The sequence below is a fragment of the Eptesicus fuscus genome, chromosome 16 (assembly GCF_027574615.1).
Source record: "Eptesicus fuscus isolate TK198812 chromosome 16, DD_ASM_mEF_20220401, whole genome shotgun sequence".
Lineage (NCBI taxonomy): Eukaryota > Metazoa > Chordata > Mammalia > Chiroptera > Vespertilionidae > Eptesicus > Eptesicus fuscus.
In genome coordinates, this window is record NC_072488.1 from 1963577 (window position 1) to 1989900 (window position 26324).

At 46.6% G+C, this 26324-nt stretch overlaps 1 protein-coding gene and 1 non-coding gene across 3 annotated transcripts; one reads left to right on the top strand and one right to left on the bottom strand.

Moving 5' to 3' along the window:
* Window positions 1-883: 883 nt before the first annotated feature.
* YWHAQ (tyrosine 3-monooxygenase/tryptophan 5-monooxygenase activation protein theta) lies at window positions 884-26324 on the bottom strand. 2 transcript variants are annotated; one of them, XM_008162421.3, is made up of 6 exons: window positions 26249-26324; window positions 25491-25850; window positions 6740-6863; window positions 4418-4581; window positions 3483-3578; window positions 884-1608 (listed from the first exon to the last, which is right to left on the bottom strand). In XM_008162421.3, exons 2-6 carry the CDS (start codon window positions 25782-25784, stop codon window positions 1549-1551), a joined length of 738 nt encoding a protein of 245 aa, XP_008160643.1. In that variant the 5' UTR covers window positions 25785-25850; window positions 26249-26324; the 3' UTR covers window positions 884-1548. The 2 variants fall into 2 exon arrangements, with proteins under 2 accessions (XP_008160643.1, XP_054584084.1); XM_054728109.1 differs by lacking the exons at window positions 884-1608; window positions 26249-26324 and having other exon boundaries at window positions 3513-3578; window positions 4366-4581; window positions 25491-25846.
* Window positions 12194-12301, top strand: LOC114230380 (U6 spliceosomal RNA). Its single transcript, XR_003616274.2, has one exon. It is a non-coding gene; the product is annotated as a U6 spliceosomal RNA (small nuclear RNA).

The window sequence follows — 26324 nt, forward strand, 5'->3', positions numbered from 1 at the left end:
TTTCATTTCCCCTCAGGAAACAGATCAAGTGCAAACGAAACCTTGTTTCAGTCTCATTTTGGGAGATAAAGAATTAATCTTACACAGCTGATTTTTCAGATTATCTTTGGACTCTGATGCTATAAAAACAAAATTATTTGGACTCACCAATGGTACAACTAAACAAGGTATCTTGTCCTCTGCCATTCTGCTGACTATCCACTGAAGCACAATCCAACACCAGCCAAAGCATTCAGAATCACAGTTAACTCTGCTGGTTTGAAAATTCCACTTTATCCCATGGAACACTTAACTGGAGACCATTTACATCTGAGGCAGAGATGGCCCACAACACTGACCTATGGATAAAACACTCCCTCTAAGAAATGTAGTCCAATTTCACACATTTCCAGGCCCCCCTAGACAAGTGTATCACAACGCAAAGGTATGGGGATCCCCACGACATCTTACATAAGTAAAAGGGAGGTTTCAATAAACTTCGGGAAGTAGTAAATTCACCTGTCCTTTAAAACAGGAGTGTCATTGCTGCAAAGCCATAGTAAATGGTTTATAAAATGCAATTTTATTTTACGTTACTCTGCTGTTACATAGGGCATAACATTTCCACAAGGCTTTTTTGGGACTACAGTCGATGATCAGCAACACACAATAGTGGTCCAACTCTCTAAATAACAATCGCTAGACAAACTGGACACCCTCTCACATGTGCACCAATCTGCATGGAAAAGTACTAAAATTTTAAACTTGGACTTGTGTACTTTATTTCCCCATTCTACGGTATTAAGAAATGACATGCACTTTCATTTGCCAAAAGCAACGCTTGTATCTGGCAGCATCATGCTACTTCGTTACTAGTAAAGTGAACACCAGAACTCCGAAGGCAGAAGGTGTAAGTGAATTTTTATTAGGAAGGGAAGTTGTCAACTGAAACAGCAGCAAATGAAGAGTGAATAAGGAAACGCCCTGTTGTCACAGCTACCCCAGACCTCCGCCCTGTGACACAGGAGGCATTTCAATCTGTGACCCGCAGCCCAGAATTGCCAAATGCTTTCCCCTTCAATCCAACACTTCCGGATTCCTGCCCAAAGGAACACATGAAGAACATGGGAACTTGCTCACTGATAGGAAACCTCCAAAGAGTCAGGGAGGGAATGTAGAAATTAAGAAGTTATGTAAAACACTCTTGAACTTGTAATTAACTACATTTTCATATCTTCACAGTAATACAAAACACAGTCACTTGCAGAGCTGGTTCAGATTACTTAAATACCGAATACATTTTTAGTCCTCTACGTACGTGTGTGGAAGTTACTTGTGTTTACGTGAAATGGAGCTATTAATACTTCTCTAGCAGTGACTGCACACCAGGAAGGCCGAGACAAACACAAATCAAGGAATGGCGTTTCCCACAGCTGCGTGTGAAAAGACTAGGAACGGTTGATTCCATACACATGGGTGGTTTCTTGGCTCTGGGAAATCCACATGGAGGAGGAATGGAGATGTGCACAGAGGTTTCTGGAGGGAAGGAGGACACCACCCTGTCGGCAGTCAGTTTTCGGCGCCTTCGGCCGCGTCACATTCTTCTCCTGCACTGTCCGATGTCCATAACTAGGAAAGAAGGCGGACTAGGTTACTACTCCAGAGCAGACAGCTACATCAAGTCCTACCGCTACATCCGCATGTAATTCCGAAAGCAGTCAGGTGTTTGAACACCAGAGATGATGACTAAGACTGAAAGCTAGTTCTCAAAACCCAAATACCCCCAACTCCTCCCCAAAGTGATCCCTGCAGACTGTGCACAATGCATTCACAAAGGCACACACACAGACACTACCTGAGTAGCTTTGAAAGCTTACTCTTTATAAGTACTACAATTTCAGAAAAAAGCAAGGGAACAGCCTTAGAATTTATTGTTCTCTCATTCCCAGCAGCCCAAAGCTCTTCATGAAAGCATTACTGAAATATAATTATATGAGATGAGATTAATAAGGCAAAAACATTTTAGGGGGGAGGAGGACTGTGATCATAATAACTATTCCAGTATCTGAAGAGCTATCATACAGTACAAAAAGCCAGCTCACTTGGAGTTGCTGTAAAGAGGTGTGCATGAAGACACACAGAAAGGATTTGTGAACCAGGAAGGACATTAAAACAAATCCCATTGATCTAAAGGATCTAATTTTAGGATGGAATGATGAAATGAAAATGGAATAGTCAATATTTATCAATTTTAATCAACAGCTCACAAAATGGATTTCTATTAGACCAATATCAAGACAGCGCTTGAATTTCAGAAAAGCAGGAGTCTTATATAATCTTTAAGCTATTGTTAAGATACTAATATAAATAAAACAAATATCCCCGAAGAACTGTCCCAGTAAGAGAGAAGACAAAACCAGGGAAGACCCTGACAGCGCCACCATGTGTCTGGGAAGAGGGCCAATTGCGCGGCTTGCCTTTCCTCCTCAGAAGCGGTTCATGCTGATGGCTCTTCTGTAACCCAGAACTACAGGCTGTCTGACGGCTGGAAGGCAGTTCTCACAACTGCCTGTTCACAAAGCTGAACGGCTGTGGAGCTGGGAGGAGGAAGACTCCTATCCAGCGAAAGCGAAAGCCCAAGCCAGGGCTGGGGAGGAGAACTCCCTTTATGACAGGGTGGGTGGCCCCCGTCTTCCACAGCCGGCCTGAGGTTCTGGCTTTTCCCATTTATCTGAACCTACAGAAGCTAAGTAAAGCTCCACCTGTGTTTTCTCTTCATTATTTTTTCTATTATCATCTGCTTGTCCAAGTAGTAGGAAAAGAAATAAAGAAAAAACAAGTTAAGAACATCATGTTCAGCTCACAAAGGAACAGTTGATTAGAACAAGGCACTCTGTGTGATTTTGGAGATGCTTAGATGCCTACAATAGTGCCTTCCTGGCCACGGCTACTACACCCAAAGGAAGAAAATACTGAAACTACCCAAACGCTCCACACGAGTGCCTTTAACATCTCCACCCCATGAAACAGTGATGTGAACTGATTATGAGTTCCTGCAACTTCAGTCCCTTCTCAGGAGGATCTGATAAAATGCCCATTTGACTTAAAAACCTGCCTATAAAACCCTGACAAGCATGTAACACTTTTATTTATGTATCCATAAATTTATTTTCTAAGAGAAAGTGTGGCTATTAGATAACTACCCCAAGAGATAGGGAATCCAAAACCTATATATATAAAAGGCTAATATGCTAAGTGTCCCCTAGGGAGTTCGACTGGGAGTTCAATTGCTTGCTATGACATGCGCTGACCAGCAGGGGGTGGCATGGAACATGGTGGGCGACCAGCTGCAGGGCACTGAGGGAGTGAGGGGAGGACGTGGGGAACCTGATCACCAGCCAGGTCTAGGGACCCTACCCGTGCACGAATTTTGTGCACCACGCCTCTAGAGAAATATAAGCACTTTTGTTCCTGAAAAGGAAATAAAAATATGAACAACTCACTGTGAGGTTGTCCCTAAGCAACTGCATGATGAGGGTGCTGTCTTTGTAGGAGTCTTCATTCAGTGTATCGAGTTCTGCAATGGCCTCGTCAAAAGCCTGTAAGATATTAACATCCATGGTAAACCATATTCCTATCAACGCAACCTGGTTAGTCCACAATTACAAACCCTTTTTAAAAAATAGGTGAACTTTGGCTTTATGCTCTGCTCTAATAAAAAATAAAACGATGGAATCAGATTCTCAGTGTAAGAACTTAGGAGTATGACTTAAAACGTAAAAGCTATGTGTACTTCATCAGTAAACAGGCACTTCTTTTTTTTATCCTCCCCTGAGGATATATTTACTGATTTTAGAGAGAGAAACATCGCTGTGAGAAACATCAATTGTTGCCTCCCATACGTGCCCCAACCGGAGATAGAATCCAAAACCTAGGTGTGTGCCCTGACCGGGAATCGAACCTGCAGCCTTTTTGGTGTGCCAGGTAATGCTCTAGCCAAGTGAGCTGCCCGGCCGGGGCACAGGCACTTCTTAGTGCTTTCACAGGACACAGCACAGTAGCTATGCCCGATAGGCTTCTTACCAATAAGAACTAGAATGTATTTGCAAAGCCTCTCTGGTATTCTCCCTTTTCGAAACACTCTGAGGAATGCAGCTGTGCTAGCAGCCAAACCTGGCAGGCATTCCCCTCCATTTCCTCCATCCTTCTTTGATCATTATGCTCTTTAGACACACGCGACTGCCGAGAGCCACAGCTGGGAGAGAGCAAGATACTGAGAGGGGTGGTGGTCGGTGGTCGTGACGGTAAGAAAAAGGAGGAGATGGCCAAATAGAGAGTAGAAATCATCCCTGGATGTCCAAGTAAATAAAACGCCTGTAAATTAACTTGTTATCTCCAACAGCCTTGGCTAAAGAGGTGGTCTGGACACGCCTCTCACCGTCTTGGCCAGTGTGCAGGCGAGCTCGGGGTTGTTGAGGATCTCATAGTAAAACACGGAGAAGTTGAGAGCCAGCCCCAGGCGGATCGGGTGTGTGGGCTGCATCTCCTTCTTGCTGATATCGAAAGCCTCTTGGTAAGCCCCTTGGGAATTGTCTATCGTTTCTGTGAGGGCGAAAGAATGAAATAAAAAAGCAGGACACCGAAAATGCCACCCAGTCCACAGCATGTCAACACCTTTCACGTATGCGACCAGCTCTCGGGAGAACCAGACTGTTCTCTGTAGCCTTCTTTTAAAACCACAGCAAAGCAAAACATTACCTTGTCCTGAGCATTCAGAACCAGCTTATAATGTTGGCTTATCATCAGCTTAACAAAAACAAAAAGTAATATAGTACATCAGATTTTTACATCACTGGGGCTAAAACAATTTTATTCTTTCATGTCTTTTAATTTTATTACTTGGAAATACAGCAATTAAAAATAATTTGTTATATGCCAATAATATCTTAATAAAGCTGGGGGGGGGGGGAATTGGTTGTAATATCCCTTCTCAAAATAGTGAAAACACTTTACAAACATCAGCACCACCAAAATCTCTATTTTTGTGACTTATTTGGAGAAACAATACTGATCCTTGCAATCAAGATGCATTATGTGAAAAGCAATATAAAAGTGCCAACATATAACCACCAAGTCTGCTCTGACCAGAGTTTGACTACTGGCCTAATAAACATGTCCCCTTCCTGAAAAACAATGTTGCCTTGGAAACAGGGACCTGAAGAAATGAAATGATCCCTTGCGGCCTGACGCGCACATGTCCCTTCCTCTGAAGCGGCGCGTTTACTGATCTCACACGGCTGGTTCAGCACAAGCTCAGGGGCTCCGGCTGTCTGGCACTCAGGGAAGCACCACAATGAGCACAGCGTCTCGGCTCCGAGGCTGTAACACAGACCGCCTACAAACTACAATGTGGAGTGGTATGCATGGGACCAGAAAATGCCAGAACGCCAGAGAGAGTGAGATCAGATTCATGCTGGGGCCAACGTGCTGATGTTAGAATGTTCAGCTCTGTCATGTTCAATTCTGCTTATTTTTATGGCAACAGAAATGATACATCAGTAACACAGTAAGTTTAGCACACAAATTTTGTTACAACAGAGAAACTAATTTCTCCGTATATCTTGTGTGATGAAATCTGTTGCAGAAACATACACAAAATTTAACAGGATCTACATTATACTCAGCTACCAATACTCGAGGAGACGGAGTTCACGGCTAATAAATTTACTTTGATTTTTTTAAACAATCAAGCTAGGCAATTGGGTTCTTTTCCCCATGTGTTTTTCTGATGGATTATGTACCGGCACTAACACTCACTCTACCTCTCCTCGGAAATCTGGTTATATGCAGTTATAGAGGATGTTACCCTTCAAAGTAGGTAGTGGCTAACGTGTCAAACAGAAAGACACATCCCGTTTCTATTTACCTAATAAAGAGGGAATATGCAAATGACTGTCACACCATAACAAGATGGCTGCGCCCACAGTGGAGGCCGAGTTCTTGTAACAAGCCTTAAAGAGCAATCAGCAGGGACCTGAGGCTGTGTGGTGCTGGGTCGGGACAGGGGACCTCAGGCCGCGCCCCCTGCCCCAGCCTGGGGGACCTCAGGCTGCACACCCCTGCCTGGCGGGGCTTGATGGGGGTGGGGCTGGCCGGGTCTGGGTCTCGCACGATTTTGAGGCGCACGTGGGTGGGCGGGGACTTGACTCTGGTTCCTGTGGCACGCCCCAGACTCTGACAGGAGGAAGATTTTCATATACATTTTAATAATTTTCTTTCATCTCTGACACTTCTATTATAGAGAAAGGGCAAATAGCAATGTTAAAATATTTCCTCTAATTAATTCCCTTTTAATTTGTGCACGAATTTCATGCACCGGGCCACTAGTACTCTATGTGTCACCTCTCCCAGGTAAGTTTCCCGGTGTAATGACACTGAAGGTCCTAGCAAGATCGCTCTAAACACATGCAAAGAACCCTGGGGCTGAGAATACGGTGCAGCAAACCCTAAAGCATGGCCATACAGCCCGTTTCCAATAATATCTCATCAGGTTAAAATCAGAAAGCTTGAATTAATTTTTTAAAAAGAGCACATAATGTAAACTCATGACTATATATCCATTTTTAAAAACATAAGGCAACATTATTTTCTTTTTATGTAGATTCCAAAATGTTTCTTAAAAGTTACAGAAGGCCACAGTGCCCCATTTATCCTCCTTCTAGTTTACATTTTAGCTTTACCCATAAACCAATGCACTTACGTTTTCGATCATCACCACACGCGACCTCAGCCAGGTACCGGAAGTAGTCTCCCTTCATCTTCAGATAGAAGACCTTACTCTCTGGATTAGTTGCGTTGGCTATTAAATACTTATCCAACAATTCCTGAAATGAAACATTAGGCACTCGTGAGAGGCTATCGTTACAGTCAAGAACTAACAATGATAGCAGTTATCATCAATGGTCACGTGACCACAACACACCACCCAGACGCAGCACGCGAGAGAGCAGGGCCAGTGGCTGCCACGGGTGAAGACTGGCTCTAGCAAGCCAGTTCTAATGTAAAGCTGGATCACACCCAACACAGTAGAAGCAACCTGCCTGTTCACCAGTCCATTCGTTCAGCCCGAGTTAGTGAAGACGAGACCCCACGGAGGGGCTCCGGAGCGGTGATAGAAAAAGCTCCGTGAGTAAATACGGCAGGAGAGCCACAGCAGAGAGGAGTCCGACTAGATTGAGGCCTTGAGGTGAGAGGTGTGCTTCTAGCACTAACCCCTCCCAAAGCCACTCAGCCAGGTGTGGGCACTCCCAAGACTGGCTTCCCTTAAAAAATAAATAAGTTTTCTTCTTATTGATTTCACAGAGGAGGGGAGAGGCTGAGAGAGAGAGAAACATCAATGATGAAAATCACTGATCGGCTGCCTCCTGCACACCCCCTACTGGGGAGTAAACTCGCAGCCTGCCTGGGAATCAAACCCTTGACCCCTCCATGCATAGGATGACCCTCTAACCAACTGAGCCACACCAGCCAGGTGATGTACAACTTTCAATAAGAAGAAGAAATCTCAATACAGACCAGAGGAAAAAACACCATGACAAGTGGCTCACTGCCTAAAAAAACCTTTCCATATAAGGTAAAAAGTCAGGGTAGGGTAGAGGAAAGGAACCAGTTTTAACATTTATGTAACTGAAAGTTTCCCCACAAAATCCTCTTGTACGTTATTCCTGTCAATTAAGTAGGCGTTCCCCCCCTTGTAACTTTTTAACCAGCAAATCATGGTTCTGGGAGGACTCCCCCAGCGCTGAGCGGAACACAGGTAGTGATTTTTGAGGAGCTGGAAGATCTGTGAAGTCAGTGGACTTCCGACCCGCGTTACAAGATGAACCAGCAGTAACTGAGAATATACGCGACACCAAGAAACCTCAAACGTGAGCAAAGCTAGAGGGAAGAATAGGGAGAACTAGTGCCGATGCCACACCAAGAGCTGTGAACTTTTTTTAAACAAAAAGCGACCTATGGGAAAAAATGTCTCCTATGAGCCAGACTGTGCAACTGTACATAATAACCCCTTTCATGACTAATATTTGTGACTCCTTAACTATCCTAAAGTGAAATTAGTAGCTAATAATATATTTACATACAATTTAAAATATACACCAATGTCAAATGGGGGCACCATTAAATTTTTTAATAAAAAAAAATATATTGCCCTAGCCGGTTTGGCTCAGTGGATAGTGTCGGCCTGTGGACTGAAGCATCCCAGGTTCAATTCCAGTCAAGGGCACACGCCTGGGTTGTGGGCTCCATCCCCAGTAGGGGGCGTGTAGGAGGCAATCGATCCATGATTCTCTCTCATCATTGATGTTTCCATCTCCTTCTCCCTTCCTCTCTGAAATCATAAAAATATATTTAAAATATATATATACATTAATGTCCTAAATAAGATATAAGGTAGAAATGAAAGTGATTTGTAATAAAACAGTAAGCATTTCAACATGTAAATATCTGTATGTCTGGCTTGGCCGATATGGCGCAGATGGGTAAGTGTCATTCCGTGCACCCAGACGGGCTCAGGTCCCAGCCAGGGCACACGGTTCTGGTCTCAGTCCCTAGCAGGGGACATGCAGGAGGCAGCCCATGGATGGCTCTCATTGATGTTTCTCTCTCCCTCTCCATTCCTCTCGAAAATTAAAAAAAATAATCTAGTCAGATGTCCGCCTCTAAGAATCCCCTTCAACGCCAAGAACCTCTGAATACAGACTTGCACAGTCTGTTCAACCACCACGAACAGCCTGACCAGCCAGGTTACAAACAAAACAAAGTAAGATCTTTGATTTTTACGTGGCAGGTGCACGCCTGGTTAATTCTGTATGCACGAAAACCATAAAAACAAACAAACAAACAAGAAGAACCTGGTGTTTAATGTGAAACAGAATTAGGTCTGGGCCTCAGATAAATACCAATAAGCTTCTACCTAAATGGATGCGCAGCGGGACAACCCACTCACAGCCCCGAAGGCTGTGTAGAGTCTCGGCTCTCCACCCACCCGTCAGCAGAGCCCGCCACCCCTGATGAGGACCCGGGGGTGGGGTGGTGGGGGGGTGGGGGGTCGAAGGCATACAAACAAGCCCTCTGGGAGCACAAGCGAGGAGACAGCTATTCTGTCAAGCCGCCGGAAGAACGTTTCTTAAGAAGGCGGCAGCGAGCTGCGTCTGAAGGGTGAGGAGGACTTTACAAACAGCAGACACGGGGAGGGGTGGCCGCCAGCGCCGGGGGCAGGGAGAGGCACGCCGCGCAGGGGGAGAAAGCCCCCGGAGACGGTCATCTTTTTCGAGTCGCCTTTAAACGGCGCCAGGTCCGATTTACCGGATTACACCGGACACTCTGGAGAGCGAGTGCTGAGATGAGGATCTGACTCAGGGTCTGTCTAGAGCAAGTTCCTTAAATTCCTCTTCTATGAATAATCACAATACCCTCCAGTTTTTAATGTGTGTAATTCTAGGTACTAAGTCCAAAGGGCGACCTGTTAAGCAGATCCACTTCAGATCAAACGTGTCCTTAGTGTTTTTCATTCATGAAATCTGTTAAGCATCTGGCACGGTGCCCACCCCACGGCAGCTCCCGCCAGACGGACCTCAGCCACGGATGGCACACATGGTACGACCCTAACCCGACACAGCCATTTTCTCGAATTACTTGTTCAAATTCTTTACTTTTTATCAAAGCAAGAACATGCAACAGTCAGCTATCCCACTAACAATCCGGATGAAGAGCCTCCCCATTCTGTTCGCTCGCCGTTTTGTTCCTTCAGAGAAGTTGTGGGTGTTTTTCTGAAAAATCATTACTTCATACTGGTATCTCCAATTCAAATTCAACACCACAGGATTATTCCTCCCTTATCTGGATCTTCTCTTCACACACAATAAGATGCTGGTTTCCGTTTAAATAACGGGTAACAAATGTACATCACACAAGTTCAAACGCAAAAAAACACGTTTCTCTCCCTTTCCCGGGTCCTCATCGACATGCAGGTCTTCCCCGCCCTCAAGGCAACAGCATCGTTAGCTTCTTGTACATTCCTCCAGATGTTTCATACATGTAAAACCCACATATGTTCTCCCTCCCTCGTGTTAGCATTCCATGTTGCTAATTCCATACACTGCTCTTGCTTTCCTCATAGTGATCCCTCTAATAATCATCATTCCATGTCCACGTATTATAACTGCTTCATACATGGGTAACATTGTACAGCATTCCATTGGATGGGCATAAGGTAATTACTTAAACTGTCTCCTGATGAACATTTACGTCGCTTCAAACCTTTTGATATTTCCAACAACGTCCCGAACGCACGTCTGATCCGTAAGATAAACTGTAACTGTCCTCCTGGAGGCAATGCCACTGACACTCCCCTAGAATGTACGACTGGTCCTCTTTCTCAGTATCCTTCTGAACAGAGAATTAAACTTTTCCATCTTTTCCAATCCAGTAAGAAACACCTTACTATAGTTTTATTTGTAGTTTTCTAATCTTACAACTTAATGTTAGAAGTGAAATTAAACATGTTATGTCCTTTTCTATTATTAACTGCTTTTTATTTGCCTTTCCTAATGAATTATGTCCTTACAGATTTGTAGGAAGTCTTCATATGTTAATGATATTAGTTCATTTTCCAGATGTATCTCATATGAACTTCACGTATTTAAAGATTTTGTCTGTCAATAAAACTGCTCTTATTAATATTTATTATATTAAATCAGATAGTATTACCAACATTTCTGACAAATATGAGAAGCAGAAGTTAATATGACTATTCAATTTTAGAACAAATAAAATATAGGAGCAGAAGACTTGTAACTGAAATGTAAGTCTGAATGTGTATTTAGCAGATTGTCTACCTGACCATATGAAATGGTTAACACATGTTCAATGTTACTGAAGAGCAGTGTATCAGGTTAAAGCACACACACACCCCGTCATTCACTGTTACTGTGGAGACTTACCATCACCTGAAGGTAGACACGTAGAAATACGCCTTTCAGGTTCTGGCAACGCAGTGAGAGGGAGCAGACGTTCCCTTCTTCTAAATAATGGAGCCGTTCAACAGACAGGGGAAGGATGGAAGAAAGAGATACACAGAGCACGAAGGGAGAGGACGCTGTCCAGGCTAGGAAACGGAGACCAAGGACGGACAGCGCACACTCTCACACACGGAGTGTGAGAGGGAGCAGGCGGGAGGCGGGAGGTGCAGTCTCCCAGGAAGAACGGCGTAGGTGCTATTCAGATGTCTAGTTCATGCGCGACATGTAAAGCTACAGGCGGAAAATGGGTGTAAAAATGGGTGTAGCTTAGTGTGCCCCGCAGAGGCAAACCATCAGAACCTCGATGCAAAGCCACTTCCCCGCCCAAGGCACACCCAAGTCCCACGGAAAAAAGCTCCATTCATATCATTAAAAAGAACAGAACTCCTCAAGGGGCAGATCCACCAAAATGAGAGATCAGCAAATCAACAGGTGCTAGTCCCCAAGAACTTAAAAAATGAAAACTGTGTAATAAAACATAAAATATGCTGAAAATGACTAAAGAATCTTTTAAAGATATATATTTTAATATTTATGATTCAATAGATGATGCCCAAGACTGGCTTCAAAACAATGGCAGGACTATGTGTGGAAATACAAACAAAACAGAATTCATAATGACTGAATTATAAATTCTGGTTATTTATTTCTTTATTAAAATAAGCAAAGAGATTAAAGAAAAAGAAAAAAAAAAAGGGAAGCAGAAGCCAGGGGAGAGGACAGGATACAATGAATCAAGAAAAGACAGCTTGGAGGTATAAGGGGGCTTTTATAATTAAAAAAAAAAAAAAAACACAAAAAAAACCCCACAGAACATTGGTAAAAAGGCGTATTTTTAAAAAACACCTGAGAATACAACCGAATGAAAAAAATGTGGCTATGTCAAAAGATGCAATTAGAAAGCAATGTCTGATAGGTCACCTAAGATAATACGCCAATACAAATGCCAGAGGAGAACAGAAGGGGTGAGGAAGAGCTGTAATTCAGAGATAATGGCTGAGACTCACAGTAACCGTACTAAGATAATTTTCCTAGTGGAAAAGCACACTAAATCCCAAGGAAGAGAAAATAAATTCATACCTAGACCATGAAAAACTAGAATGCCAAGACAAGAAACTCTTAAAGCAACCGGAGTGCTCGCTGCGGCAGCACAGATACTGACATTGGAACCACACAGGGAAGGTTAGCATGACCCCTGTGCAAGGATCACACACACACACACACACACACACACACACACACACACACACATCCCAATCAGACAAATGACGTGTTACCTATAAAGGAAGAAACAGCATTATGTTTCATCAGAAATCACCAGTATTTTCAAAGGGCTGAGAAAAACAACTGTCCGGTAGAATTCTGTAACCAATTAAAGGCACCATATAAAAGCAGGTGCAAAGTAAAGACTTTCAGACAAAGACAGAAGTTCCCACTCAGACCTTTCCTGAAAGAATCTTTTTAGAGTAGTCAGAAATAATGGGATAAAAGAGAAGTCACCTATTGGAATAATTACAGCAACTAAATATCAAGTAACTAAAGAACTTCTGGCCATAATCCGTGAAGTTTCCTCTCCCAATGAGTACCACAGGATCCTTAGAAGAGGCTGAGTAACTACATGTCTACTCCATGTTCACAGAGGATAGTGTTTCGAAAGTTCCTTGTATTAGTTGTGTGCCAAGGATTGAGTTGGCTATTAATGCACATGTTTCCCAACCTTTTAGAGGATTATCTAAAATTAAGGACAGACAGCCCAGTCGGTGTGGATTGGTGGCTGATCGAGAACCATGAACCAGGAGGTCACTGGTTCGATTCTCAGTCAGGGCACATGCCCGGGTTGCGGCTCGATCCTCAGTAGGGGGAGTGCAGGAGGCAGCCAATCCATGTTGCTCTCTCACTGATGTTTCTCTCTCTCCATCCTTCTCCCTTCCTCTCTCTCAAATCAATAAAAACATTTAAAGATAAATAAAATTAAGGACATTTATGTTTTTTTCTTTAATCAAGTAAGGGTCTGCCTTTAAAGCTACACTTTCTAAAATCTGACAACTATAGCCGAAACCGGTTTGGCTCAGTGGATAGAGCGTCGGTCTGGGGACTGAAAGGTCCCAGGTTCGATTCCGGTCAAGGGCATGTACATTGGTTGCGGGCACATCCCCCGTAGGGGGTGTGCAGGAGGCAGCTGGTCGATGTTTCTCTCTCATCGATGTTTCTAGCTCTCTATCCCTCTCCCTTCCTCTCTGTGAAAAATCAATAAAATATATTTTTTAAAAAAATAAAAATAAAAAAATAAAATCTGACAACTATAACCTGCTACCAGGAGAAAATATTTCATTGGAACAACCAAGGATCTCAAATACTTCAATAGCCCACTATCCACTTTAAGATAACTGACGAGATGTGGGTTCACTTGACTTTTTGTTGTTGCTAATCCTCACCTGAGAGTATTTTTCCATTGATTTTGAGGGGCAGGGGAGAGGGGGAGGGAAGGATGGAGGGAGACAAAGAGAGAAAAAGAAACATCGATGTGAGAGAGACACATGGATTGGTTGCCTTCCAAATGCGCCCCACTGGGGGCGGGGATGGAACCTCAACCCAGGTATGTGCCCTTGACCAGAAATCGAACCCGAGACCCTTCAGTGGGCCAATGCTCTAACCATTGAGCACATAGACCAGGGCCATTTGAGATCTTATTGGCAAGATTTTAACCAATTACCTACATGGTAATTACTCACAAATCTGCCCCAAACCTAGCCAGGCAATTTACTTTTACAGCTCTGTACCTCAGTTTATTCATCTATAAAACAGCAGTAATGATAATCCCTACTTTATGGGGTTGTTGTGAAGGTTAAATAAGTGAATACAAATTGCTCAGTATCATGCTTAGTAAAATCTTTCTCTTAAGCATCAGACCAGGTGCTCATATATATACTGAGTGGCCAGATTATTATAATCTCTGAACGCATAATAATCTGGCCACACAGTGTATGTGTGTGTGTGTGTGTGTGTGTGTGTGTGTATTAGAGGCCCGGTGCATGAATTTGTGCATGGGTGGGGTGTGGCCAGCCTGGCCAAGGGGAGGGGACATGGGCGGTTGGCTGGCCTGCCTGCTGGTCGAACTCCTGGTCCAGGGGGCAATTTGCATATTAGCCTTTTATTCTATAGGATATACACAGAGTGGCCAGATTATTATGCGTTCAGAGATCATCATAATCTGGCCACTCAGTGTATACTGCACACACACACACACACACACCTGACTAGGCCATTGGAACTTGAAACTTACTCATTTAAGAAAACATTAGTTTTGCCTTCATAACACAATCTACTGTTGAGTCCCACCCCTCCCCCCTTCAATTTTCTGTCTTAGGAGAAGCACTCTGCACAGCGCCCTAGTTAGAAATCTGGGTGCAATCGTATGGCTTCTTTGGCCTCATAATCACCCAAGACCTGGGTGTAAGTTTTCTCCAAGTCCAGGCTTTGTCTGGAGAACTTCTCAGACAAATAAACAGAGACTACTTTGGGAACATACAGCCCCTCTTTCTTAACCATGAGCCACTGGAGGAAGGAAAAGACTGTACTGTCTACACTGGACAATGTTCCTAGCTACCCAGGCTCATCAGCGCTGCTTCCGACTCTTCTCCCCCACTGCCCACCTGAGCAGGGCTGTCACGCCCTACCGATTTTACCCGCCACAGTATTTAATCCAGGACTTCCCAGTCCCATTCCTATTCCTACACCCGAGTTAACCGTATCATTTCACCCCAACGAATCCAGTCACTTCCTGGAGCTCCCAGGCTGTAGGGCTCTTCTCTCTCACCCACTTTGTGCTCTGCTGCCAATTACCCTTCAGTTCCATTCTGGGCATGCTAATCCCCTGCTCAGAACCCCCATGGCCTCTTACAGAACTGACTTGAAGCCCAGCACTGCGGTCCTCCAGGACCAGACTCTAACCTAGAGCTTCCAGCGAACGTACATGGTCAAGCGATACCAACCCTGCCTGGCCGTGTGGCTCCATGAACTGCAAGGTCACCAGTTCGATTCCTGGTCAGGGCACAGGCCTGGGTTGTGGGCTCAGTCCCTGGTAGGGGGCTTGCAGGAGGCAGCTGATCTATGATTCTCTCTAATCACTGTTTCTCTCTCTCGCTCTCTTCCTCTCCCTCCCTCTCTCTGAAATCAATAAAAACATTTAAAAAGAGAGATACACCAATCCCCTGAGCCATAATAACCACAGGGTGAAGCTGGAGGGGTGTGTGTGTGTGTGTGTGTGTGTCCATTTCCCCCAGTGTGCCGTACAATATGGTTATTTTCCATGCGCCACAACACAACAGGAGTGGGGATCAGTCTGAATTGACTGACATCCAACCTTATCTCTAATATTACCAATCCTGGGCCAGCAGAAGAGCAGGCAGCAACAATGCGGGCCTCCCAGATACTATTAAACACTGTGGCAGGTAAAATCGGTAGGGCGTGACAGCTCTGCTCAAGTGGCACTCCAAGGAGCAAACATAGGCATTCACTAAGCGAGAAGCCAGAAATACAGCAGCTCTTGGGGGTGGGAGGAAGGAAAAAGCAAATGCGGTGGACCCAGCACCAGGAAGAGAAGGGGTACTCGGGTCCATGAACAGTCCTCCCACGAGCACCTGTGCGGAGGCGGGATGCAGCAGTGGCGGAGGGAGATCCAGTCGTTAAGACCATCCACTACTGCCTCTCTGTCTGTGCGACCCCCAAGCCATCTTCTCAATGCTCCTCTGCCGGCAAGCAGCACACACGGCTAGACCATGACTGCCCAATCCCTAACTCTTTCCGTCCCCCTCTCAGCGGCCCACAAATTAGACGGGAAGCCCATAAGGTCAAGGGGACAGACCCTGGACAGAAGCACACACTATTGTCTTACTCATGTGGCACCCCTGAAAAAGTGGTACTGGGCCTTCGTATCTCCACCGTCTACTGATGAAATCTCTGGAGCACTCATAAATGTGAATATGCCTTCCTGGGAGAAAGGGTTAATTAGCATCAATATTCGTGGAGACTAAAGCCCACCTTTTATAAAGTGTTCAACTTTTGAGATGTAATTCTAAAAGTAACAAAAGACAAAAACCCAACACTGGCTGGAATATTTGTCAAATTAATAAATTCAAGTTACTATTATCCAATGTCACCCCAACACATTTAATAAAAAAATTAATTAAAACTAATATGGCCCTGGCTGGTTGAACATCATCCCGTGTACCGGAGGGTTGAGGATTTGATTCCCGGTCAGGGGACATACCTAGATTGTGGGTTCCATCCCCAGACAGGGTGCATACAGGAGACAACCGATCAATGTTTCTCTCTTCGTCCATCCCTCTCTAAAATCAACTTAAAACACACACACACCACAAAGCAAAACACTTAATATAATGTGTCATGATGAACTGTCATATGGTCAGAGAATTAATATGGACTCCAGACACAAAGGGATATGTGCCACTGTAGTTACAGTGAAAGTAAAAAGAAGTCAGATTAGTCTATGCAAAGTGGTCAATTACTTTTGGGGGCAAAATAAGGAGCTAACACCAGGGGGTAATCAGGCAATGGGAAAGGGGCAGAAAGAGGTGGAAAGAATCCAAGGCTCTCAATAGCAGAGAAGAAAGCTTTATCTGTCTTCCTGCCCCAAATGTTTCTAAGCTCTCTTCTCCTGTCCCTAAGCTCTCTAGCTCCACCATAAATATCCTTGACCCAGGCAAAATGACCACCAGTGCGTGTATGGCTGTCAGCACCTGCTGCAGCACAGTGGTGCTTTTTGGGGGCTAGGATGGCCCTTTGGTAAGCACAGAGTATCCCCGCTGCTCCCCTAAACAATTAGCACTTGAACCCCGAAACAGTAACAATGGTTTTGTATAGGAATGCTCAGCTACAGAGCGCGGTGAGGACACACACAGAGAGGAGCGTTTGGCCTCTGACAAACAACGGAGGGGTGTGACCGGCGTGGGCCACCGTTAAGGAAAACCAGTCTTTGTCCCCTCGCTCCCCCAAAGCAGATGTTCGACATGAAGGGAATGCCGTCCTTGTCTCTGAGCTGTCTGCTGTATTCCCTATCTCAGCAACTGAGCCCCGAGCAACAGAAACCTTCTGCACCCGCTGCCCCGACACTCCCAACTCTCTAGCTGAGCTGCACAGGCTCAGAAGACACGCGAGTACACATCCACTGGTGACATGTGAACACACACATCCACTGGTGACATGTGAACACACACATCCACTGGTGACACGTGAACACACACATCCACTGGTGACACGTGAGTACACACATCCACTGGTGACATGTGAACACACACATCCACTGGTGACACGTGAACACACACATCCACTGGTGACATGTGAGTACACACATCCACTGGTGACATGTGAACACACACATCCACTGGTGACACGTGAATACACACATCCACTGGTGACACTGGAACTACTTTCTAATACGCAACCATAACTTACCAACACCGACAGGTCAGGACTAACAAAGAACCAAGGCATAAACTTCCTTTCCCTTAAAACAGCGGTTCTCAGCCTTTCTAATGCCGCGGCCCTTTAACACAGCTCCTCATGCTGTGGTGACCCCCAACCATAACATTATTTTCGTTGCTACTTCATAACTGTCATTTTGCTACTGTTATGAATGGTAATGTAAATATCTGTGTTTTCCGATGGTCTTAGGCCAGTGGCCGGCAAACTCATTAGTCCACAGAGCCAAATACCAACAGGACAACGATTGACATTTCTTCTGAGAGCCACATTTTTTAAACTTAAACTTCTTCTAACGCCACTTCTTCAAATAGACTCGCCCAGGCCGTGGTATTTTGTGGAAGAGCCACACTCAAGGGGCCAAAGAGCCGCATGTGGCTCGCGAGCCGCAGTTTGCCGACCACGGTCTTAGGCGACCCTGCTAGCGGTTCTCAACCTGTGGGTCGCGACATTAGGAAGGTTGAGAACCGCTGCTGTAGAGCCTAAGACCATCGGAAAACACAGATATTTACATTACGATTCATAACAGTAGCAAAATGACAGTTAATGAAGTAGCAATGAAAATAATGTTATGGTTGGGGGTCACCACAACATGAGGGACTGTATTAAAGGGTCGCGGCATTAGGAAGGTTGAGAACCACTGCCTTAGATACTTGCAATTTACTAGTATCCAGAAACTACCACAGCCACTGACTTGTGAAGGAAGAGACAAATGATAGTGGGAAAACAAGTTTTTGTTTTTTTAAAGGAAAACAAAACAGTAAGTCAAATCTCAGTTTGGTCCTAAGTAATCCAACCGAACAGACATCTCGATATCTAACAAAAAGGATGTTCTAATAATTCAAATGGGCCAAGCCGCCTTGCTAGCGGAGTAAATGGGTCAGTTCTGCTTTAGCCTAAGAACGCCATTAAAGCAGGCAGGAGCGCTGCCGGTGCAGACAGCGGTGCCCCTCCCGTGAGCTGTCGTTGTAAGCCGGTGACAGACTGAGTTAAGCCATCTCCGTTACAGATGAATTTCCCCCCTGTGGCAGCCCGGGCCACACACACTGACCTCTGCTGTCACATACAACCCCCTCCGCCAGCCGCGGGCCCCCCGCTGTGACAGGCCCGGGAAGGGACAGGTCAACAAGAGCCCTGCGCTCCGTAGGAAGTTGTTGTGCACTTGCTGCTAAAGCTAACGGGTCACTGCGAGTCTTCAATGGACTGCCGAGTGCAGCACAAAACTACGTCGGAAAATGAAGTACTGCTCAATCGTCACGGAAGGAAAAATGAGGTTCTATTCTTCCACCCCCTTCACAGCTCACCGGCAGAGGTCTGAGTGGGCGCACTGTATGGAGACAGCCAGAGGAACGCAGGGCACCGGCACGCTCCAGACAAGGCGGAACGGCCTCACTGGCAGACTTGGTGAGAAAGAAAAGACGGCATCCGTGTGGCAGCACCTGCTTTTATGTGGGGAGAATCGGAGCAAAGGGGAGAGAGCCCACGACACGGGCGCCCTGGAGCTCCAGGCCGCCGAAGAGGGAAGGAAGGAACAGGAGGAAGGAGCTGGAGACAGACGAAAGCTCACGTCTCCAGTCCCGTTAAGGAGCGTGGACTCCATCTGGTGTGGCAATGGCTGTGAACTTTTAAAGCAGTAATTGTTTCCGCCCCCAGGTCTTTTAAAGTAAAACCAGCACCTAGTAAAAGAGAGAAAAGCAAGCCACTCTAGCTGAAGGGCTTGGATGCATAAAGGCGTGATTCTCCACCATTTCCATACAAGACAGAACCCAGACAGGAGCAAAGATCTGCAAGAAGGGGGTGTGTCAAAGGCTTTACTGGAAAAGGCAGTGGGAACGGAAAGAGCACTAAAGTAGAAACGCTGAATTTGAGTTCACAGCTAACCGGCTGAGTAACTAAACCTTGGTTTCCTTACAGGTAAACCCACCTCATCTACCTGTAACTGCAAGGAAAGCGATCTGAAATATTAAGTTATAATTTTAACTGACTATGGAATGAGGGCAATGGCACCTACATTGTACCTTGTAGGACAGGTGTGATGTCCACATTTAGAAAAGGGAAAAGGCTTTACAAAGGAGAAAGCAGTGGTGGGATGGAAGCAAAATACGAGTGTGTTTGGGTAAACAATTTGGCTGGAGCACAAAGAATGAGGTAATTGTAAGTTTTCCTTAAGTTAACTTTTATGCCAAACCACTTCTGATTATTTCGTGAGCTGAGACTTCAGATCAAGAGGATTTCCTGTGGGACAGCTGGGGAGCCACATGGAAGAACGAAGAAGGCTGGACCCCTCCTCATTCCACCTGCAAAAATCACCTCAGAACGAACAGAACCATGACGTCAGAGCCAAGACAACACAGCTCCCAGGGAAAGCATCAGAGTAAGTGTTCATGACCCTGGATCAAGCCATGGCTTCTTAGATATTTCAACAAGAGCACAAGCAACCTAAAAAAAATTGGATTTCATCAAAATCAACAACTTTAAATATTTGGGCAAGTGTGGGAAAGGGGAGGAGGAAATAAAATTTTCCATGGTGCCATCAGCACAGCAGTACCCCCCTTATCCATAGTTTTGCTTTCCTTGATTTCTATTACCCACGGTCAACCCCAGTCCAAAGACATTACATGGAAAATTCCAGAAACAAGCGAGGGGCAAGCAGGCCCCCGCAGAGAGCAGTAAACCATGGGGAGCGGGCCTAAGCCGTCAGTAGGACATCCCCTGAGGGCTCCCAGATTGGAGAGGGTACAGGTCAGGCTGAGGGAGCCCCCCCACACACACACACACGAATTTTGTGCACTGGGCCTCTAGTATATATATATATTTTAAAAAGTTTGGCCTGCCCTAACCGGTTTGGCTCAGTGGATAGAGCATCAGCCTGCGGACTGAAGGGTCCCAGGTTCGATTCCAGTCAAGGGCATGCACCTTGGTTGTGGGCACATCCCCAGTAGGAGGTGTGCAAGAGGCAGCTGATCGATGTTTCTCTCTCATCGATGTTTCTAACTCTCTAACCCTCTCCCTTCCTCTCTGTAAAAAATCATTATGTTTAAAAAAAAAAAAAAAAAGTTTGGCCTGAAAAGCAGTATCTTTATGGTTCCATATACCTTCTCATTTATTTCCCAGAATCACCCCTGACACTTACAAACAGCAATCTAAGGCTGTCCGATAAGAAAGCATTTACAGACATCCTTATAGTCATGGCCTCGCCACCTGTACCACTGAGAGTTTCTCCATTTCTCTAAGCAAAACCTGCAGCAAACATCCAGGAGGCAGGCACCTCATCAAAGTCAGTAAACTAGAGCATACAACACGTAATTTAGTACCATGTGCCCCAGTCCAACTGAGCACAAGGCCCAGGTGACAAAGAGATAGCGGAACACTGCTCATCTGGATGGAAAGAACGGAAATGGAGAGCGAAGGTCTGTGGGAAAGACCAGTTCCACTGAAATGGTTCAACCGATGCTGGCCAGCAGCTAACCTGGCTTACTAGCTCCGCGTTTCTCAACCTCGGCATTACTGACATCCTGCGCCGGGTATGTCCTGTTGTGGGGACTTCCCTATGCATAGTTCAGGCCTCTGCTCATCGTTAGTAGCCCCCACCCATCAAACTGTCCCCAGAACTGGCCCGGTGTCTCCTGGGGGGAAGTTTACCCTGGCTGAGAAGCACGGATCTAACCTTACATATATGCCTATATATGCGACATTCCACTCCATTTCACTCTCCAAAAACACAACTTTTGGCTTCAAGGAGCTTATAATCTAAAAGCCAAAAAGGTCCACAAGTCAAGGGGTGTTTTATTGCAATATTCTGTACATGAGCAGGGCTTCAAAATTACAGGTTCTGGAAGTTTCCCCCACCAGAGCGCTCTTCCCTCCCTCTTAACTTACAAACATCATGTCTTATCTTGAACTGTACAAATCCCTCAAAACCGAGGTTCAAGGTTCACGCCGTGCGCGTCAGTCAGTTCCCATGTGTGAGGGACAAGCGTGTTCCGTTTCACTTGGCGGCTCACCGCTGCTCTACCGCTCACTAGGCTTTGGGTGTTGAACACGGTACTCACGTCCTCGGCCCGAGTCCTCTCCACATTCGCACAGAAACAATACCATCAAACCTAACTACGGGGACAAAGTCAGTAGGAAGTGCTTCAGATAGTGCTCAGCGTATAGTAAATGCCCAGTAAATGTCAGTTATTATTTTAATTAAAGCCTATAATAGCAGGCACCATGATCACTCATTTATGGATGAAGAAACAGCCTGAGAGATCAACAAAGTTGTCCATTGTCACAAAACTGTAAGGTTAGGAAGCAATGATTCAAAAACAATCTGTCTCCATTCCAGAGCCCATAACTGCTCCATTATGTCAATAAAATTACATTAAGATTCATTAACTATCAAAAATAATGTTATCAGTCTTACTTCGAAATCATAACCAGCACTACACATTGTCATTAAGCGATTAATTTATAACCTACCTAAATTCAAGCATATTACTGAAAAAGTTTACAGAGCCTTTACATACTGACACAACAACTTTAGTTTCTATATACCATTTTAAATGATTATTTGAAAAGTCAGAACATGGACCTTAGTTCCTGAAACTGTTTAATACATTACACCAAGGCAACCTGTTGAAAAGACCATCAACGTGAAAGGGTACCATGGGGTTGAGACAAAGGTCACCTTGCCTCCTCCTTACTCCAAGGCCGTCGTCTTGTACGGGTTTGTTCCCAAGTCCCAGAAGGTTCTGCGGATCCCTCTGATTTCATCAGTTTGCCCAGACCTCATACCCAAGTGCTTAACGACTCAGACATCTCCACGGCTGCTTGGTGGTCCTACAACTTACTAATCTTTTTCACTTATGTCTGTATACCCCTCCCTGAAGCCATTTCATTAAAGTCATTGTTAGTTTTTCAACATTTCATATACCGTTGATATGTTCTCCAAACGGAACTTTAAAAAACGCCTGGGGCCTATATAACTTTATAGTCCCCAAAAAATCAGAATTGGAAGAGACCTAGAAAGTTTAGCCCAACCCTCTGGTTTCACAATGACACTGGGACACAGACAACTTGGTAAAATCTTCTCTAACATCCGATTTAATCTACAAAGAGTTTGGTCATTTGGGCCCTTTATTTTTTTGTTTTTTAAAAATATGTTTATTGATTTCAGAGAGAAGGGAGAGGGAGATAGAGATAGAAACATCAATGAGAGGATCATTGATGGGCTGCTTCCTGCACGCCCCCTACTGGGGATCAAGTGCACAACCCAGGCATGTGCCCTGACCAGAATCAAACCTGGGACCCTTCCGTCCATAGGCCAACGCTCTATCCACTGAGCCACGCCAACTAGGGCTCATTTAGGCCCTTTTCATTGCCTTTGCTCTTTACTCGTTTGGATTTGTAATATATCTTCTGCCCTCACAGTTCAGTAGCCTCTCAATACAGTGCTTATCAAATAATCCCACCCCCAACCTCCTCTATGAGAGAGAAAGAGGAGGCTGAGAACCTTTGCTATTTAGGACCAAAATGTTGCTTCTCTCTGTTACTATTACCAGTCTCCTATAAGGAGTTTCACCTCCTTCCTCCACACCACCTTCTCCTTCCTGTTCACCGCAGGAAAAGGAAACCTCACTCCAGCAGCCATGTGCAGAAATGTCAGGTTTCACTCCTTTCCTCATTGTTTTGACAAACTCTCTGGATGTTGCCAACCCACGCCACTCAAAATCATTGAGAAATCTCCAATGTCTCCCCACGTCACCCCAATGAGGAACCCCCTGGCGTTCATTCTCATGTGGCCTTTCTCCTGCAGCAGCTCTACACACACCCTGCTCCCGCCCCCCAGAACCTTCTTCCTGAGTCAGGCCGGTCCAGTCTATCCCTTCTGCCTGGAATACTGACCCCTCTTCTCTACCCTCCTCCCTCAACTTTCACTCCCAAACCCATTCTTTGGGAAGCCTTTCCTGAGGGTTCTGTTTCCTTAAAACTACACCTAGCCCTAGCCGGTTTGGTTCAGTGGGTAGAGCGTCGGTCTGCAAGAGTCCCAGGTTCAATTCCTGTTAAGGGCACAGGCCCAGGTTGTGGGCTCCATCCCCAGTAGGGGGCGTGCAGGAGGCAACAGATCTATGATTCTCTCTCATCATTGATGTTTCTACCTCTATCTCTCTCTCCCTCTCCCCTCCCCTCCTCTCTGAAATCAATAAAAATATACTAAAAAAAAAAACCCAAAAAACTACACATAGCTTGTTCAAAACCATTTTATGGGAATTCTATTCTTTATGTTTTGTATTTCTCACATTCACTCCTATGTTTTGGAGGACAAACACCATGGCTCAGCTGTGTTCTTCCTCATATTGCTCACGAGCAGTGCCTTGCACAGCCAAGCTCTCAAATACCGCTGTCAAATGGAAGGTGGCCTTTCCTCGGGTTTTTATGACAGGTTGGCCAATAAGTCACAATTAGACTCAAGCCATCTTACCAATAAAAACATTTTATTTATGCCTCAGGTTAATAAAGTTAAACTCTTCTACTTCACTTATATAAAAAATTGTCCTAATTTCAGGGGAGGACAATTTTTTTATACTAAGTGACTTAGCAATTAAGCAAAACTCTTCTCCGCGTATGCCATCATAGAAACTAAAATTTTAAGAGCCATAGATTAAAAAAATATTCCTTTGGCTCAGAACTAACTTGCTAGAGAACAGGAAAAAATTTTGTGGCAGTTCGGAATGACTGCAGGGTAAGGAACACACGGGGAAGTAATCACTGAACGAGAGAGACTAAAATATGCTCCGTGAGCCCCCCCAAATCTAGAAAAGCTCCCATTACATCTGGAATTCTATGAGCCTTCCCTTGGTGACAGACCCATGTCAATGGCATTACCATCCGCCATTGCAGTCTAGCATCACTTTCAAGTTGGTAAATTTCACGAACACAGCAATTCGGTGGGAAAGCTTTCCTCTAAGTGCCTCCCCTATGCCAGGCAGGGTGTGGAAGCTCAGAAGATACAGATGAACACAGCGCACGCCCATAATTCCTAAACAAGGCCCTTGGCGCACGCCCGGCAAGGCTTTCTTGCCCCCTCACCAGCTATCTCCATGATTTTGTTGGGATCACATTATTGATTGTATCAGAAAAGCAGGTGAGAGAAGTTAAACACGCCAGGATGTTGCGCTGGTACTTAAATCTCAAGAACTTATCTTTGCTCAGAAGATCCATGCAGTGACAGAACGGAAAGTGTTCCCTCTCGCGGGGAAGGGTGAGTCACGGCGCTCACCCACTCCACCAGCAGCCACGGCGGCCCAGGCCGGACAGTTCGGAACCGGGAAAGCTCTCCGGGCCCACCCCGCACCAGAGAGCAACGCAGGTCACTCCGTGAGCGCTTTCGCCGCGAGGAAGCGGGACCAGACACGAGCTTTCCCTTCAGATGGAGCTGCGCCTTTCCCAGGGACTGAACTGCCCCCTCCCCGCCTTCTGAGCAGGGAAAAAGCTCGACAGATAAGCTCTTCCTTGAAAAATGAAGTTATCTGTTCAGATTTTCAAAATAAATGTCCTCGGCCAGGTTGGGGAGGCAGGCCTCCCACATGCATGGGTGTCTGGACAAGGTGGGTGGGTGGGTGCCTGCCTGCCTGCCTGCCCCTTCTCAGCCCGAGCCTGGAGCCCAGGAATTGCTTACATACGGGTCCAGGGGTCCCAGGCGGCCTGGGCGAGCCGAGAGGCGACTTTCGGTCTCGGGGAACCCCGCCTGGGTCTCCCCCAACCCGGGGAAAGACCTGCTCCCGCTGCAAAGGCAGCTGCCGCAGCCGCCTCGGGGAGAGCCCACTCCGGAGACCCAGGCTCCCTCCCCTCGCACCCCCTCCGGGTGGGCACTGCTCTCCGGCCCCCGTGCCGCCCAACCCTCCACGGGGAGCGCTCGCCCCGGGCCGGCCCGGCCGGACTCACCAGCACTGCGGTGCAGATGGAGCGCAGCTCGGACTCCACCTTCTCCCGGTAGTCCTTGATGAGCTGCAGCTTCTTGTCCGAGGTGTCGGTCTTCTGCTCGATGCTGGAGATGACCCTCCAGGCGGAGCGGCGGCCGCCCACCACGTTCTTGTAGGCCACCGACAGCAGGTTGCGCTCCTCGTTGGACAGCTCGGCGCCCTGCTCCGTCACGGCCTTCATGCAGGTGGCCATGTCGTCGTAGCGCTCGGCCTGCTCGGCCAGCTTCGCCTTCTGGATCAGCTCCGTCTTCTCCATGGGGACGGGCGGGCAGGAGAGCGCGGGGGGCGAGCACCGACGGGTCGGAGGAGGCGTGCGGGGGGCCTGCGGGCGGGCGGGGGCGGCGCCGTCAGACAATGCGCCCGCCGCCCGGGCCGCCCGCCGCCGCCGCCCCTTTTGTCTGTCCCCGCACGCGCCGCACAGTTGAATTTCCCTCCCCCGCCCACGCTCCCCGCGGGGCGCCCGGGACGCCAGGGGCTCCGGCGGAGGCGGCCCGGGGCGGGAGGAGGAGGGGGAGGAGGCGGAGGGGGAGGACGAAGGGCCGCTCCCGCCCGCCCGCCCTGCCCTGCCCAAGATGGAAGCGGCCGTTGGCTCGCCCCTTCCCGCCGGAGCCGTCCCGAAGGAGAGCGGCGTCCAGGCCGCCGGCTCTCCGCGGCCGGCTCCCCGCCCTGCCCCGGGGCCCGGCCAGGCCCGAGGAGGCCCGGGACGACCCCGCAGCTCACCTTCACGTCTCCGCGGCCGCGGCGCGAGTCCCACCACTTTGATCCGCTCCTGGCTTTAGCCGAGGACCCTCCCGTC

Coding starts and splice junctions, on each gene's coding strand:
- YWHAQ (XM_008162421.3), bottom strand. CDS start 25,784: ATGGAGAAGACGGAGCTGATCCAGAAGGCGAAGCTGGCCGAGCAGGCC. Junction 4,582..6,739: donor GTGTGGTGATGATCGAAAAC/GTAAGTGCATTG, acceptor TCGCCCTCACAG/AAACGATAGACAATTCCCAA. Junction 3,579..4,417: donor CCTGCACACTGGCCAAGACG/GTGAGAGGCGTG, acceptor AATATCTTACAG/GCTTTTGACGAGGCCATTGC.